Source organism: Cydia strobilella, chromosome 17 (genome assembly GCF_947568885.1).
Source record: "Cydia strobilella chromosome 17, ilCydStro3.1, whole genome shotgun sequence".
Classification (NCBI taxonomy): domain Eukaryota; kingdom Metazoa; phylum Arthropoda; class Insecta; order Lepidoptera; family Tortricidae; genus Cydia; species Cydia strobilella.
The window spans coordinates 14,999,775-15,018,721 of record NC_086057.1 but is presented as its reverse complement, the minus strand read 5'-3'; the positions used below and the strand labels follow the sequence as shown (position 1 = coordinate 15,018,721).

Here is an 18,947-nt window from a genome sequence, read left to right as displayed (position 1 = left end):
TTATTTGTGAGCAGCCGACGCGCAAGAATGAGGGTAGACAGAGCGCTGTCTACACAACTTTGACACCCACCCGCTATCTTCAGTCACCCGTGAACATGATGCAGGTAACTGCGTCGAAATATCGGGAGCTCACAAATAATACAAAAGGTAATCACGGTCTATATCCCGGTCAATATAAGTCTAGAGAAAATTATTACTTCCAAAGTAACATAGCTCAATATGAAATCATCGAGCATCGACACGAGAAGAATAAGATTGGTTGTAGAAAGAAACTTTAACATTGATATAACGAGGTTATAGGACGCGGGACGCTAGTCACTTTCTAAAACGATCTTAAATGAAATAGGGTGTATTCTGATAATTCCAAATCACTCTCGAATGCCGGGTTGTTCCGAAAATCGCCTCTTATGTAATGTACTAAAGATTCTAATAAGCTATTCTCAGAATTACCAGTGTTCCCAATTCCCAAGTGATAAGTATGATACAGTAAGGTACCGAAGAAAGTGACTCACTTTAGACGACAAATTTACACAGTGACGTCAGTGACTCTTTTACATGACTCTTTAGTCAAAAGAGAGAAAAATAATCTAAACTAAATTTTCAGAGTTTCTTCCGAGGCTGGCTGTGCCGTCGGCGATGGAAGCAGATTGTCGACCAGTACATCAAGAGCCCTCACGCTGAAAGCATGCGGAAGAGAAACAGGTACAGTAAGATTTGTTTAAAGCTACCTAATCGTCTGGACCATGATGGTCTCACATTAATCTATTCAGCTACCAAAAACGGTGTCTCCCCGGTGTTATACTATAAACCGTCTGCAGTAGACGAAAGGGCCAATGATGAAATTGATGGCATGAAACGACTTTCGAACATAATAATGAGCTCATTTTCTCATTATTAGGCAGTCAAAGAGCTTGTTACTCTAACTTAAAGTTTTAATGTCCCTTCTGTAAAGACTTTTATCAAGAGTTCATGCAGATTTCTATTCTCGAAACAACTCTTTGTTACTGATTGTATAATTAACGTTAATTATACGTCTTTGATCCTGCAAAGACGCATATTTAATGTTAATAATGTTATTTTTGCTTCCAGCTTGGTCTTCAAAATGGTTGAATCAGAGGAAGAATATCTAGAACAAATGGAAATATTGGTAAGCCGTAACGAAAAAAATATGTTGGTATTATTTAGGTGCATTCCACCCAGGTGTCGCTTACCTAAATATTATAATTTATATATTTATTTTAAACTTTCTTGCACAATTAAAAACAAGTACAAATGGCGGACTTAATGCCTTAAGGCATTCTCTACCAGTCAACCACAGGGCAAAACAGAAATTCTCGAATGTGGATCGAATGAATATTAAAATAGTTTTGACAATTCGAAGCAGCTGATTGTTGCTCTGATGATGATAATTCATGGTTTGTAAATTTGATAGTCAGCTTCTTAGCATTTTCCGAAGAACTAAACACTCCGGGGCGTATGTTGACGTGGTTATCGACATGTTATAAATTCTAAATAGAAGAGAAAAAGGTACTTTTCAGCATACATGCTAATGTACAAGTATTATATTTATTTATTTATTTAAAGATTAAATCAGGCAACAAGGCCCATATTACAAATACCTTACAGACTAACATACATTAGTTTTAAGTTAATATAATACATACTATATTAACTTAAAACTAAACACTATTTATGCGACAAAACGGCGTGACTCCGTTGAATCGGCGGGCTGCTCTTGTGTCGGATTCGGCAGTTTGCCCCGGAACCTCCGAAACACGACACCCTTCGGCCAGAAGTCGGCGTACGATACAACATATATGATATATTATATGTATCAACTTGCTTTCTCCCCAGGTAACTTGCTTCCTTCGTCCATTCAAAATGGCGGCCAGCTCCAAAAAACCCCCCTGCACCCACGAGGACGTCAACTCCATCTTCCTGAACAGCGAGACGGTGCTCTTCCTACACCAGATTTTCTTCAAGGGTCTCACATCTCGCATGGAGTCTTGGCCAACGCTCGTATTAGGTGAGATGCCATGGATTTTTGATGCATGCGTGCATGTCTGTCGTCTACGCAACAAATTGAAACGAAAGAGTTGTTTCGCAAAGAATTCTAGAAATTCTGTACATATTATAAATGTAAAACAATGGTTTCTAAAATAAGCTCAATTTGAATAGCAGCAATTACTCTAATTGACTTTACTTGAAATAGGAATTCTACATTTTCAATAAGGTTGTGATTAAATGTTATATAGGGAAAGTGACTGTATTTCATATGGAGTCCAGAAGAGGGCTATCTACAATTAGATTTCATCGGCCCTTTCTATTAAAAATTAAAGCAGTCACACGTTGCGTAGAAGATGGACAAATTTGAAAAGATAATACTGAAAATTTGCTCTCCAGCAATAAATTAACGATTCAAACTATTTGCAAGTTTAGAAATAAATTAAAATTAATTTAGTATGGGATAGCGCATCGTTACCTACTGGTGAATTTCCAATATAACTTGGAACTCCGGCAGCTGTTTAAGGTTCCATCGGTTTGCCGCTGTCACTGTCACATTTCGCAAGAAAGAACGGGAAAGAACATGCGCGCCAATTTGTCCATTTTGATCGAATTTTGTCGATTTTTATTTATTTTAAACACGTTACCTTACAATATCGAAATTCGAAAGCTATGAAATTACTATTTAAATCAAGATTATTTTTTCTTCTTTTTTTGTTTATATGTATCACATAATAAATAACCGAGTAAAGTTTGATTAAAAGTCCGAGTTAGAGTTTACTTTGGGAATTAATTGTATCGAGCGAAGTCTCATAATTCGTGTATCGGAAGCTATGTTATTAAAGATGATATAGTCAAGAACTACATATATTTTTTCCACGTCTACGAATATCAACGCCTCTTAGAAAAACATGATCATATAAGGAGATTTTTCGCCTTCTGACTCAGGGAACCGCCTTAAAAAGTGTAAGACTCTTACGGTAGATGTCGCTAGAGCCTCCCTACGGCTCATATATGGTGGAAATATTCGCTCTATTGGGTACGGTCTTGGTGGCTCAGATGGCAGAGCACTGTACTAGTCTAGTAGTCGTGGGTTCAAGTCCTACCCAAGACAGTGAATTTTTTCACCTTTAATTTATTTCTAAGCTTAATAGCATCGTTTGCAAACGTTTCTACTTTCGTTAAAGCTCAATCTCTAAAAGTATTATCTTTATCTCCAACAGCATGATTTAAAATTGTTTTTCCATCGCTCCCTTATAAAAGTGACTTAATAACCAAATAGATCAAAGAAAAACCGCATTAAATGACCGAATGCTACCAAGATGGCTCTCAATAAGTCTACCTGATGGAAAACCAATTTTGATTGATAATGAAACTTGCAAAAGCATGACCAATACTTCAATGGAAATGGTGTATCAAAGCACCAAGTGACTGATGTTTACTTTTGGTGTTTCAGCAAATATTGCTATTATTTAGATATAACTAATAAAGAAAAATAAAGTCTAGGTCCACCAATGCGCTGACGAAATTAATCCTAGGATCAAAATGCAATAGAAAGCTTTTGTGTATTTTTTATGGGTCTCTATTGTTTGACATAATTATTGAAAGTCATAATGTAATGATTGTCAATTATCATTAGACATAATTTGGTTTTTCTCAGAAACGCGTAACTTGGTCAGGATTGCATATAAAACAAACCTAACCTGACCTAACCTATCTATAGGATAACCCGAGGAAAATCCTGAAAAGTTAACGGTTTCGGAATTATGACTAATGATATTATGACAATCATTACATTATGACTTTCAATAATTATATTAATTATGTAAAACAAAGGGACCCCATTTTTTAAACATACTAAATATATTAGAACGCTGGAAGCACTAAGTGTCTCCAGGAATCAGAAAATAATGTTCAACTGTTGTCCAAACGTAAGTTAGTGTTGAACGTTTAATTTTCTCTGCAAGATTCACAATTTTGTTCAGAGCACTGTGTGGAAACTTAGTTCGTTTAACAGTAAATTATAATATACGTGTAATGTTTAGGTGATACAAGATATACATACGCGACTGTACTTATTACTGTAAGCAACTTTTGTTATAAGAGCAACACTGAAATCACAAAGAAAAGTTTACGTGATCCATACTAAATTCGGCATTTATATGGAGATAAGAATTATTTTTTATGATTTCAGTTACTTCTATTGTAAAAGTTGATCATAGCAATGAGTATAATCACAAACATATACCTTGTATCACCTAAAAAAATACACCCAGTATAATATATACATATAACACCAAGAAAAGAAAAACCGTATTCCCATCTTAAAGGCCGGCAACGCACTTACAACCCCTCTGGTGTTGCGGGTGTCCATGGGCGGCGGTAATCGCTTACCATCAGGTGATCCGTCTGCTCGTTTGCCTCCTATTTCATAAAAAAAACAGTATACAGTTTTATCGAGTAACTATTTGCCATTTGCCATCATTATTGCAATTGTTAGTTATATTGAAGTCATGTGTTGCTATTTGTTCAAGTAACAGCCTAACAGTATTTAGATGGCGTGACTTTCTGTTAGTAGTAGAAAATAATAGTTTACAAAATTATATATATGCGTACAACACTTTAATTACACTTCATAATGACATTTAGGTAAAAAAAATCATTTTAATATTTACCCTGGCATTAATAAACGTGTATTTCTTTTAGGTATGTAATTATTATTAATCATAATTATATATGTATCTTTTTTTTTCAGTAACAAATGAGTAGAAATATTTATTTTGCCGCGTAGAATGTAGAATAATTAGTCAGTAAGGTATTATGTGTACAAAATTTTATATTATATATCTTAGAGTAGGTAGGTAGATTAGACAACATAGATAATAGAGTAGCGCAGCATGGCGAAGCTCATTAAGACTTTAAAACAAACAGAAATAAAGACCTAATAAGTGAATTTAAAAAATATGTGTCCCAATGAAACCTGTATAGTAAAATCTTGAATCCATAGTGAATGCCAATGTAGTAAGCGTCCTTAATACATATGTTAAACCGATGGCGGTTCCGAAATATGATGACTTTAAGAATGTGACCTTGCATAACTCCCTAGTGTATTTTTTCTGTGTGTAAAGTGGTCCCGTCTTCAGTCCAAAAGGCATCCTTTGTTGTTCATAAAGACCTTTCCTTACTTAACCTGAATGCAAAGCACATGTTAATGAAACTGCCATCATTTATTTTTTATCTTGGTCGCCATAACCAATTTACAATGATATTCATGTTTCGCACATTTTATCAGAATACATAGTATAGAAATGCTCCACAGATGTGTTCTTTGGACACAAAGTGTTTCTATACCGATCTGAATAACCAATGGTGACAAGACTTAAATGTAAATTTTCTCGAGCATTTCATGCTTGAGTACGTATGTATTTTGTCTCCAGTTACTGTATATTTCCACGTCTGGGTAAAACTAAGTTCAAAAAAACCCTTGACGTGTCAACTGTTCCATTAAAAACTAGTACAAAACCTAAGAAAAATCTTGTCACTGTAACAAACTAGAGAACATAATGTAAATTGATGACTAAACATTATAATGTAGGCGGCCAGTAAATGAGACCAACCCCTCATAGCCTGGAAGCTAGCATGGCATTCGGTGTCGTCGTAGCTACCCCTCGTGAACTGTCAACCAAACAATCAGACGGTAGGCGTGTCCACAGGGGACCTGTTCGACATGCTGCTGCCCATGCTGACGATCTACCAGGAGTACGTGAGGAACCATCATTACTCGCTGCAAGTGCTGACTGAGTGCAAGCAGAGCCAGCCGTTTGCTACGTTACTGGCGCGTTTGGAAAGCAAGCCAGCGTGTCAGGGTCGGTCGTTGGAGACTTTCTTGACGTATCCTATGCATCAGGTATGTTTTTGGTACCAGAAAATTGTAATCAAATTTAAACTATCGTGAGAACTACCAAATTTAAGCTAATTTTGCGGTTTCACTCACGTATGTTTCATGTCACTGTTAGTGGTTGAAAATGGAGACCTAAGCTCTCCGGAACATGTCGTGCGAGTGACTAAAATACGTAAGTGAAATCGCAAAATTAGCTTAATCAGAAAATTGTAGTTTAAAGACTTAAAGTTACAATGCCACAGAAAGCCTTCTGTAGAAGTAAGAAGTTTCCTCAAGTTTTTAATACTCTTACCCTGGAAACCAAGTTAGATTGGGCACAACAATTTTTTTTTGGTTTATAATTATTTGTAAGAAAATTGCAAAGAAAGGGTGTATCCCTTTTTAGTACGAATTTTGACAAATTTTTCTTTGTATTAAACGCAGTGTTGTAATGTTTTTTCTGAATAATATATGTCTGATACAAAGTTATAATCAGAGTTCTACAATTCAAAAATCTCATTCTGCGTTCTTATTAAGGGTACACTAATAGTGGTCCTGTGTACTGGATAACCGGATATGGTAACATCTAAGAATGGTCCTTTGAATCGAATACCTATACTGATTTCTAATAATGGTTATCCGAACCAGATTCTAAGTACCTCTTATGCAGATACCTCGCTACATTATAACCCTGCACGAGCTGCTGGCGCACACGCCGCACGACCACGTGGAGCGCCGGAGCCTGCAACATGCGCGCGCGCAATTAGAAGAACTTTCGAGGCAAATGCACGACGAGGTGAGGCACATTGCTTCTAAGTTTTGAAATTTGTGTATTTTGAGAATTTTTTTCTCAACTTGCAGCTAAGCGTAATTCTGTAACAAACCATGAATTTATAACATGTAAATACAAATTGATAATATGACGTCGTGTCAATTTATAATTGATATTTAAGTTAACATTATGGCCGACAGGGAAAAGGATTAAAATATCAACATCGGACCAGCCAAAATGTACGAAACCGCCAATTTTTTTCGCGATTTCAGGGTTGGTCCCATAGTAAAAATTGCTCAGAATAACATATATATTCTTGCAGGTGACTCAATTTACACCCTGTATGTAACATAAAGGTCTTAAGAAGATGTTTGACTGTAAGTTCTATGTTATCATCTCTATGATATTGATAGGTGAGCGAGACAGAAAACCTGCGCAAGAACTTAGCCGTGGAGCGCATGATCATCGAGGGCTGCGACATTCTGCTCGACGTCAACCAAGTCTTCATCAGACAAGGTAATACTTTCATAAATAACAATGGTAGTATTTGATATAAGCTAGCATGCCTCATTTTACTTAAAATATATCATCGCTATACTTACTCAACCTCATATCTGCAACAATCATTTGATGGAAATGTCGCTTTTCTTTCATTCGGAATACGGGTGTTTTTGTCATCAAATGAGTGTTGCAGATACGAGGTTGAGTAAGTATAGCGGCGATATAAGTATCCCAAGCTATGACACGCGTTCCGGCATTCAGTAGATTTTGGTAATGGTTTGGTTGAGAAGGTTCAGAAAAATCAACGACTATATAACACAAAACAATGACTAATAGTTGTATGCGGTTTAATGTGCATAATCGCTTGAATATCCTTGAGATCATAGACAAAATTGAAAGATGAAGATGATACTCGAACACGAAAAAATGCGAAGTGTTGACAATGGACATAGCTTTAGAAGCAGTACTTATTTTATCTGTTATTATTCCTCAGGAACGATTTCACAAGTGGTCGGTAAAGGCCGTCGAGCCTCACTCCAAGCCCGCCAAGCGTTCCTGTTCAGCAACCACCTACTCCTCAGCACCAGGGCTACGGGAGGAAGACTGCATCTGCCACCAACTGGAAGGCTGCCACTGCATGACGCATTGCTAGTTGAAGATCCTAGCAGTCATGATGATGATGGTATGCTTCCAAGATTACATTCATCTAAGATCACCATCTTCCATCTGAAGATCATACTGAAGATGGGATTGAAGGCTTCCAACTTACTCAAGATCTTGGGAGGCTTGTTTCCTTAACATCAGAGTTACAGGAGGAAACTGATTATAGATGATCAGTTGTATGTGTCAGATCTCCATCAGATGTCATTTTTTACCAGTGACATGTTCTTAGGCGATTAACCAGTTTAACCACCAAACGCTTCTATATGCTTTGCGATAACTTGAAAAATATTTCTTCAAAAGTTTTGTATAAAACAACATCAAACTTGTTACTGCTTGTAAAATACAATCACCCCTACAATACCAAATACTTTATCATAGGTTAAAGTCGTCTAATTATCTCTTCTATCAGGCAGAATTTTAAAAATATTCACACCACAAGACGTTTTCTTAAAATTCTTAACATCGACAGTTACAACAAAATTACTTTTGCTCATTTTCAGATTCTACATCCATCTGTTCTTCCCCAGGAGGCGATCTCTATCAAGGGAAAGACTTTAAGATTCTTGTTGAAGTCAAAGGAGAACAGATCTGTGCTCACTTAGGTAAGTATATATCGCCAGGTCTGTTGCTTTTGTCGGTTCGAATGCTCTCTTGTATTGATGTTTTGGGCAGTAAATAGTAACAGCATGAAAAGTGGATGTTCTGACATTGTAAAAAGTTTCTTCCAGATTTGAAGTGAATTCCTGATTATTTTTTTTAATTTGGAAATCTGGAGACTACGCAGATCCATTGTTTGAGGGGTTTACATTTGAAGAGTTCATAGTCGGATATCCTTTAACATTTTTAGAATAGACAGATTCTATCAGGCTTAATCTGTCCGTCATTGTCCGTTGTTGCACCTTCCAACCGGTCAATGATTGACTTTAATTTGTCACCTTTGTTTATCAATATACTGTCAATGTGTCAACAGTGGCAGCAACTCTCGAAGAGAAAGCAGCCTGGACCTCCGAACTAGCGCAGTGTATGGAGAGCGCCGCGTTGACAGAACTGCTTAGAGCTTGCGGTTCATGTGGTGCCGCCTCCGCCAGTCTGCCCGCCTGCCGCTCCGACAGAGCTCTATTCACCGATGACGTCGACATACGGTTCAGCAGGTATCTAGTCTTATGAAACCACCACATTTAAAGAGCATGGATTTTTAGGACGATATGTCATCGTTGGAGCATATGAAGTACCATTTTGATTTGTCATAATTGTGAGGGAACGATAAAGAAAGAGAAAACTCTCATCTACCATCACCTATATTCTCATTTCATTTTCCGTATTATTCTGTGTTGCACAACAGAATGTTGTAATTTTTCAGGACGCTGAATTCATGCAAGGTGCCACAGATCAGATCGGCCACCCCACAACGACTTCTACAGCGGCTTACTGGTGAGTGATGCCAATTTTATTTCAGCTATGTCTTTCATCAAACCATCATCCTACACAGACAATGTCTAACCTATATGTTTATTATGGTAGTCACTTTATCATGTCATGCTCAATCAGTTGGATTTGATGGGTAAAAATTATAACAGTTTACAATAATTCACAATTGCTGTATCTATCATGTGATACAATAATTAAATTCTAAGTATGTAAATCCATAGCCATACAAAGTAACACTTACAGTTCATTCAATGATCATTAATTTAAAGTGTCACCACAAGATTCAGCTGCATTCGTCTAAAAAAAAACGTGGAAACTTTCATTTTTTCAGATCTCCGCTTCCTCTCAGTGGACTTCCTAAACACGTTCCTACTGACGTACCGCGTGTTTACCGACGGTGTAACGGTCCTCGAGGCTCTGAAGCAGGTGTTCTACGAACAGTCAGCCCAAGAGTTGGAGTTGGCTCCGCCGCCTGATGCTACGCGGAAGACCAGCGCTGCTAGCTCTGTCTCAGGCAAGTTCCCTGCCGGCTTATGTTCCCAAATTGAGGGTTTCCACATGGAAAAATCTCGCAAAGAAAAGTAGTTGTTATGTTGGATAAAATTAATTAATCTATTTGTTTCAGGATATGGATCTGAATTTAGTGAAAGAGATTGGCATTGGAAACCTTCGAGATTAAAAAGTAAGTTTACATTTACACTTAAGCCTTTTTCCTAATTAGCTATATAACACTGTTCATCTTTATTATGTTCTAAAGGCATTTATAAAGATAGGAACTAAAAGCGTTTAATTTTTACGCAGGCGAGGAAGAGGATAAGCTGTCACCATATTTAATGGCGCCATCACGACGGACTTCCTCAATAAGTGTATGCAAGGTAAATCAATTATTTACACCCGTGTTTTTATCACCTCTGAAAATAATTTGGAGGTAGGCGAAAAACATTTAGTCACCGTACTGGCACTGTAATGCACCTGTCAAAAGTGTCAAAGGAAACTACTGCTGCCTTAAAATAAGTTTAAAGGTTGGTTAACCCTGAGTTACTTATTTAGACTTTGATATTTAAAAATTAAATAAGCAATATGGTATATAAATCAGCATGTAAATAAGCAAACAGGTAAGTAGCAGCAGGCATGTATGTTACTGACTAATGTTCTTATCGGTTTGTCTTTAACCATGCTAACAAAAGGAGGAGGAAAAAGAAGAAAAAGACAACAGCCTCTTAACTATCCCAAAGATAATGGCCACGTCTTCTAGCAATGAGACTTTGAAAGGTAACCCAAACCCTTCATTTCATTTCCGAAGAATCATTTTGTCAACTATGCTTGAGAATGAAGACATAGGCTCTCTGAAATATGTCGCGCAAGTGACCAAAAATTAGTGAGTTCAACCATCAATTTAGTTTGTTGAATCATCGAACTCACGATAGTTAGTTCATCATCTTCATCATATAATTATTTATGAGTTAGACTTGTCGGTGGAGCGATTTCTATGCATGTCGGTCCTCTGCCTTCTCCTTGTCAGCCTGATACGAAACGACGTTGAGCTTTTCCTTTACTTCCCTAACAGCATTTATACGTCATTATGACGTCAGCGATGTCATTATGACGCCATAATTACGTATTTATTACGTCATTATGACGTCGCTGACGTCACTTTGCTAACTGGGTTGATCTATGTACGTTCTCCTTATAGTTAGTTCAAGTTTAATTATAATGTAGTTTTGAGAAGTTTTAATTCAAGATCTGTAAAATATTTATAACGTAGTTTATAACTCGGTTATGAAATGATATCATAGCAAATATTGACCTTTATCAGATATATAAAAACACAACGTCATGCTACTTACTTACTTTCGCTTGAAATTATAATTATCATACTAACGACAAACGGCTTGGTACAGTAAACAAATATATATATTTAAAGGTACAACCCCCACATCTCCCGGCGGCATAAGCTCAGTGACCCTAGTGGGGACCCCAAAGAAGTCCAGCCCCGAACCCCCGGACCCCAAGACCCGGAAGTCCCCGACCAAGGATAATGATGCGGCCGCAGCCATCATGAAGGATGAGAGCATAGAGCTGGTGGACCAGAGCGATGAGGATATCAAGTATAAGGAGGAGGAACAGGAGAAGAATAAGAAAGAAGAAAAGTTTAAGATATCACAGAGATTTTCGGAGGTAAGTATCTTTAAGGAAGTTTCGACGGTGGAACGATGATTTGACCAAGATCGCATCAATCACATGAAATCCTACAGCAGATTTTTAATGGAAATGGTACCCAGGGCCCAAAGTGACTGATCTTTTCCGAGATAAATGTCTTGGGAAAGAAAAAAAAGAAGTCAAGATTTCATTCAAAATTCTGATACTTTTTGAAAGAAGTATTTTTGCTGACCCTTAATTTTTAACATGACCATCATAGGGCTTGCGTACCTAAGTATATATAGTAATTAAGTTATATCCTTTGCGCCTTGCCGATAAGGAATCGTTGGGACCTATAATATCTGATAGGTGCGGATGTGAATGGTAGCCGCAGTCGCACATTAATAAAAAAACCGGACTCGCCCACCGAGGATTACGTACTTTTTAGTATTTGTTGTTATAGCGGCAGCAGAAATACATCATCTGTGAAAGTCTGTCTAGCTATCACGGTTCATGAGATACAGCCTGGGGACAGACAGACGGACAGACAGACAGTGGAGTCTTAGTAATAGGGTCCCGTTTCTACCCTTTGGGTACGGAACCCTAAAAATTACTAAATGAGCTATTCATAACACATATCCGCCATATCCAAATCCTTCATCGTTTCTCAGCGAGTCCGCACAATGTCGCAAAGTCCACGGCGCCTGCTGCCGGCGGCGGCGTCGGTGTCGGACGCGCGGCGCCGCTCCGAGGGCGCGCGGGAGGCCGCCGCCGCCGCGGCCGCCGCCACTGAGGAGAGCCGTCGGGCTTCGGACACAGGACGGTACACACCGAGGCGCTCTGTCAGGTATGACCATGGAATCCATTTCAAGTCGCAACTTCAAATTTCTTTACACAAGAATATCGCCATTAGCCATACTCCTTTTTAACACAGTTCAATTAAGGCGGTGCCAGTCAATTATTGGAATTAACTTGGATTACGCTCCTTTTCTCTCCACTTTTCAGTTTAAATTTCTTAGCCACTTGTTGTGTGAAACAAAAAATCCACATTTGTAGTTTGCACTTAATGTCTCGTACTTCTTTCAGCGAGCGTCGCTTCACCAACTCTTCGATCAACAGCGAGAGGCGCCGGTACTGGGGTGGCTCGGAGCCCCGCTCCTCTGTCACTTCGCAGGTGTCCCAAGTACAGGTATATTCATTTTTTCTATAACATATATTAAGCTCTAAATACATTTATTTTGGCATGGTAGTTAACGCACTGCCAGCGCGAACTACACACTACGTTCGTAGCCGATAACGCATATTTCAGCTTCGTAGCGAAAAGCGCCAACGAACTGGTGACCCACCTAGCGGGTAGCTGGCAGTGAGTGTGTTAATAATTTAAGACAATATGCTATTGAACCAAACATTTGAACCCTGATGATTTCTTAGGTACTCTTCTTTTGTTATCTTATTGTTTTTTATACCTTTTCAGAATTATCGTCGTGAAACGAGCCAATCCAAGGCAGGAGTGGTCATTACGTCGTTCCGTCAGTCTCACAGGAGGTACGACTAACCTGTTATTGTTTCTACTGTTATCATCATCTCTCTTATTCATAACTTTATCGATTTACTAATTACTGTTCAGCACAAATTGAGAGCTTATTCATATCTCAATGTTGTGGCATGTAACTTTTCTAAAATTTTACAATCACAATTTTTAAATAATTTTCACACAATTACGGGTCGGATCGTGACGTCCGTTACGCAACAAAATTGTTTAGAGAAATAACTGAATAATTCAATTGGTATTCGTTTAACAGCTTTGGAAAAGACCCGTTGTGGTGAGTGGTTGAGAGGTAACTCGTAGATTGCAGGCTTTTAGAGCGGCCGTAGAGGACGACTGAAATTACGCTTCTTTAGAATTTTTAGAATTTTGCCCTTTTTAAGATTTTTTATGTATGGTCCTCGATTGATGTAGTACACAGGGCACACCGAACTACACTTTGAACAGAACTCACCACACGTTTTACTTTTGACTTTTAATCTGCTTATACTCAGCCACTATCACATCGACAGCAATTCAGTCTACATTAGCTTCCATTCATACTTGTTCTTTATCAAACTTATGTTAACTTTTCCTACATGGTCTTCAGTCACAACTGTCACAAGCCTCACGCCATCAAAATCAGAAAACAGGAACTAACACAATTCGGACATTTGTATGTAAAAATATTTTTGAAATTCGTAGAAAATTGGCACGATTTAATCTTACCCTTTTCATTAACGTAAACGCCTGAACGATCAATTGATATCTTTGAGGTTTTTGCACCATGTTTGATTCAAAATTATCTACTTTAGAAACTGCCCTGTGATTCATTATGTCTCCTTTAAATAAATTCCTGACTAAATCAATCTATGCATGAACTTGAATCGTTTTTAATTTTACATTTTCTATCTATTTGTCTTTTTCCCTATGCATGTAGTAGTTAGTTCACTATGTGGCGTTACGTAATTTATTCTAATCTTTATTTTGCTTTCTCCCTTTTTATCTTTAACTCACTGTCCGTCCAGTTTCAATCTTAAAAGTCTTATCTCTACATGTAAACATTCTAGTAAATCCTGTGTCCTAATCACTAAATAAATTCTACGTTAGACTTTGACAAACTAAATGGCTATCTAAGAAAATATGCACAAATATAATAAATATTAAACGTCATTACTAACCCAAATAATTTTGTGGTCATCATGATGCTCAGCGTATTTCTGTAGCGAACTATTTTTCTGATAAAAACCCTAAAAATACCTTATTAGGTAGGATACTTTTGAGATTCCACGAACAAGCATACAAGATCGATAGGATAATAAATCAAAAACCAAAAAAAAAACAGCCTTAAAATCCTAAACGAAAAAAAAAACAATATTTAACTGTTTATAATTCAAATTAAATGAAAATATAAAATTTATGATTGGATTTGGCTTTATCACTGGTCAGGGTGTCAGAGAAAAAAGTAGTTAGGTACTTTAAGTTTTTAAGCCGCCAAATTTGGCGTATGTTTCCGATTTGAGATTGATGCAACCTCCCTATTTGAGCATATGTACTATATAAGTAGAAAACCATAAACACCCGAAGGTTAGCCTTTTTTTCCCGGAATGTTTTTAAGTAACCTGCAGCCCGCACTTTTAACCCTTTTCTGTTATTAAGGGACCTAACCTAATAACAACCGTTTATAGAAAACGCCAAACGAAACGTAAATAACCTATTATAAACTGAAATATATAACATACACTAAAGAAAAAGTGACCAAGTCCAAGGGCGGGCAGTGCGTGTGTACTTGCACCTCCTAAACGAATCCTTTACTGAATTACGGTATAGCGAGAGAGATGGTACCGTCTATCCAACTAGGGAACAAATCAAATTATTTCTCCCTTAGAGTTGGTCAAAGATAGCATACACCAGAGAATTTGGGACGGGTACCGCCGTGGCCGGGTGGTCTAGTGGTCAGGACGTTAGCCGCGTCAGCTGAAGACGCGGGTTCGATTCCCGCCACGGCCACCGGTGGACTTGGTCACTTTTTCTTTAGTGTATGTTATGTATTTCAGTTTATTATTTATATAGCAGTGTAACTACTGAAAAACACAAATCCAAAATATTTCATAAAATAACTTGATTTGTTCCCTAGTTGGTTAAATAACCTATCTTTATGTAAACCGCATGATTTCCCTTACGGGACTGTAAATGTAACTGTTCTAATATTTTTCGGAAAACTACTAGTATTTGTATGTATATAAATGCTCACGTCACTTTTCCTTACATTCTGAAACAGTTTTCGATTGGCGTTGGTCAATATACGGTTATCTTGGGTAGGCTCTCAGATCCCGTGTCTTTTCTTTGTCTTTACTGGAGTTTTCAATATGTAGGAGCAGTACGTCAACGGCAGCGGTTGCATTTGCTGTAGCCACGTCGGCATCCTCGAACCCTCGGTCGCCACCCACCACGTCACCTCCGCAGACTAGACGAGACTCTGTTATATCTACTGCGGCTACTATGCGAGTGTTGAATGTGCTGAGGTGAGCACTTTAGTAAAACTATTGGTTAGGTTAGCAAAGCTCGTGGTTTTAAAATTACCGTTGATAGTGTTGATAAAGAGGAAATACAAGTAGTTTTAGACTTGAAAAAAAAACTAAAAGGAAAAGGGGTAAGATTTTGGGGAAAGATGAATTAAATTTAACATTTGATGGCTGAAATATTCATCAGTGCATTCCCAAAGTAAGCTCATATCAATATCATAATGTCCACAACAATTTCTTGTTAGTGGCCTCAAAGAGGAATCAAAGGAATTTATTAAACAGGCAATATAGGCATCCGGAATCATGCGGTCCACATAGGAGGTCACAACCCTCAGTTCTGAGGAGAACGAAGCAAGGAGAAGGAGGAGGATATGCACACCTGTTGTTAGAACGAGAACCAAGTTGTCACAATCTACTGCTGAGTTTCTAAACATTTGTATAAAGAAAAACTTAAACATGTTTATGTGATGTTTATAATAAATATTATTAGAACAACATGAAATTCGCATTAAAAACTATTTATATTGTCTTATCACGATCAGGCACTGGATCTCCAAGCACTCCTCCGACTTCTGGTCAGACGAGCGTCTCCGCGGTCTCACCATGGACTTCCTGAAAGAGATCGAGGCCAGTCCAGGACTATTGCCGGCGGAACATAAGGCGGCTGCTCAGCTGCTGCGGTTACTAGAACGGTCTCCTGATAGAGCGGTCGATTTGAAGGCTCTGTTTGCTCCGCCTCCAGTAAGTAGTATTACTACCAATAGGTTATCTTTATATCCATTGTCATTTTGTTTAATATCATCAGTGACGTCATTATTTAAATCATCATTACCATAAATATTATCACTATCATCGCCGTCATTGTCATCAATATTAGTATACATATTGTATTTTATATATGTGACAAAACTCGTAAGCGATTTTCATTTCACCTTCGGGAAAAGCATCATCTACGACATCATTGTCATCTTAATTATTGGCATGCTCATTATAAAAATTGTGATCGATTTTACGTTATTATTTTCGTTGTTATTATTATAGCCATTGTCAACGTCTGTATCATCATGGTAATTTTTTGTCATTGTAAGTAATTTACTATTCAATTTTTGCAGGTACCAACTAAAGAAAGCGTAGAGACTCTGTCAGCATTGGAGATAGCTGAGCAAATGACGTATTTGGACTATCAGATCTTTAGCTCCATTCACAGCGAGTAAGGAGAATCAAATTTATACCACCAACACTTTTAGACCCGTAAATGTCATTAAATATAATTAAATTTATATTTACCTGTCTCTGTTTCTATATTAGCGTCAATCTTTGAAAAATATTATTAGCAGTGGATCCAAAGTTAAATCTAACTATGGTTGCATGATTATTCCACACATACACGTTAGCATGCTTATTCCATACAAACATGTGTCAGCGACCCTTTAACCTGTTAGTCCTTTCTCTTGAGAAAAAATCAAAACTGCAGAAACCTAAGGTTTTATGTAGCCTATGCTATAATATGAGGAATATTTTTTTGTAATCCTTCAGAGAATTCCTGGGGCAAGCGTGGACGAAGGCTGACAAGGCCGAACGAGCGCCACACATCCTGCTGATGACGTCACACTTCAATCACATTTCCAACCTTGTCATCTCGGAAATCCTCAAGAAATATACTTTAGCAGGTTCGCATTTTCAAAGTGAAAAATAATACATCTTTATTGTGAAACGTCTTCGATTTCGAAACTCGAACTCAAGGCAGGGCATGAAGGCCGGAAGATCCATTCACATCGTGCGACTGTGAAGTCCAAGACCGAGCTTTAGAAAGGCTGAGATCCGACACTGACTCTAGCTCACGCAAGTCGTTTTAACTACATAGTCTACTTTGGATGCGTCATGCGTCCCTGATATGTAATACTTTTTTACACGCTTTTACTTAGCTTCACTTTGTATATCTGTATAACACATATTTGTCAAGTCTTTCATTCAAACGTGGAAAGTTATGAACCATTTCGTCAAAGAAGCTTCATGAAAAAATTACATAAAATTGGAACTCAATAGAAAGGCTTCGAGAATAAGATTTATAGACGTGCAAATAGTCAGCAACAAAAGCATGGATCCAAAAAAAATTTTTCTCCAGGACGCGTGGCTGCCATTGAAAAGTGGGCAGCAGTCGCCGACATAGCACGTTGTCTCCATAACTTCAACGGTGTACTGCAAGTGTGCGCTGCGCTGTCCAACACATCGGTGTATCGCCTCAAGAAGACTTGGGAAAAGGTCTCCAAAACTGTAAGTTCACCGTTTGAAGGCTCTAGCTTAGACTCATAGCTGCACTGTTCAACACATTGGTGTATCGCCTCAAGAAAATTTGGGAGGTCTACAAAATTGTAAGTACACCGTTTGAGGGCTGTAACAGGATATACAAACTGCTGCAAGTGTGCGCTGCGCTGTCCAACACATCGGTGTATCGCCTCAAGAAGACTTGGGAAAAGGTCTCCAAAACTGTAAGTTCACCGTTTGAAGGCTCTAGCATAGACCCACAGCTGCACTGTTCAACACATTGGTGTATCGCCTCAAGAAAATTTGGAAGAAGGTCTACACAATTGTAATTACACCGTTTGAGGGCTGTAACAAGATACACAAATTAACCGGCCTGCTGCAATCGTGCGCTGCCTGGGCTATTCAACTCATCGATGTATCGCCTGAAGAAAATTTGGGAGAAGGTCTACAAAACTGTAAGTATACCGTTCACTTGTATAATTTTGAAAAGGAAAAAGCCAAAAAAACAACGATGTGTTAAAAAATATACCTAAATTATAAGACATGGAACTACAAAAAAGATTGCGTCACATATTTTTGCACGCTTCATGGTGTTAGATATTATTTTCTATAAGTATTTAATTTCATTTTGATTGGCTAATATTATTAGTTAAATAAATAAATATTATAGGGACATTCTTACACAAATTGGCTAAGTCCCACGGTAAGCTCAAGAAGGCTTGTGTTGTGGGTACTCAGACAACGATATCTATAATACTTATACAAATACATAGGAAACATCCATGACTCAGGAATAAATATCTGTGTTCATCACACAAATAAATGCCCTTACCGGGATTCGAACCCAGGACCATCGGCTTCACAGGCAGGGTCTAGTGACCCACTAGGCCAGACCGGTCGTCGTAGTTTTATTCAATCATTGTTTGTTTTCAGAGCAAGCAGACGATAGAAAAAATGCAAACGATCATATCGTCTGAATGTCGATTCCGAATTTTAAGAGATGCCCTTCACAGGTCAGTACCTAATTTTGAAAATCCGTATAAAATTTTAATTATTTAATAGTGATTTTATTATATTTATTATCTTCGCCTTCCTATAATTACCACAACCCTTTTCATAAATATATGGAGTCGTAGCAATTAGACTGTATAGGTACACATATTTAGTAGTAAAAACTATGCGTGAGGTTTAAACTAGTAGTGGCAATTAGGTATGATTGCCAGCATACTTTACGTACAGTTTTAT

At 37.8% G+C, this 18,947-nt stretch overlaps 1 protein-coding gene and 1 long non-coding RNA gene across 2 annotated transcripts; both read left to right on the top strand.

Annotated features, from left to right (window-relative positions):
* Positions 1-598: 598 nt before the first annotated feature.
* On the top strand, positions 599-17,750 carry LOC134749108 (ras-specific guanine nucleotide-releasing factor 2-like; the record flags this gene model as incomplete). Its single annotated transcript, XM_063684012.1, has 20 exons — positions 599-702; positions 1,090-1,147; positions 1,855-2,026; positions 5,718-5,911; positions 6,555-6,680; positions 7,070-7,172; positions 7,651-7,839; positions 8,321-8,422; positions 8,791-8,971; positions 9,181-9,251; positions 9,580-9,762; positions 9,874-9,930; positions 11,173-11,426; positions 12,059-12,234; positions 12,474-12,576; positions 12,638-12,740; positions 15,928-16,178; positions 16,550-16,647; positions 16,974-17,107; positions 17,563-17,750. Coding segments are annotated over 20 exons (2,847 nt in total), but the record flags the coding sequence as incomplete, so codon positions are not given.
* On the top strand, positions 12,466-15,449 carry LOC134748932 (uncharacterized). The gene is made up of 4 exons (XR_010128447.1): positions 12,466-12,576; positions 12,862-12,932; positions 13,190-13,588; positions 15,288-15,449. It is a non-coding gene; the product is annotated as an uncharacterized LOC134748932 (long non-coding RNA).
* Positions 17,751-18,947: the final 1,197 nt, after the last annotated feature.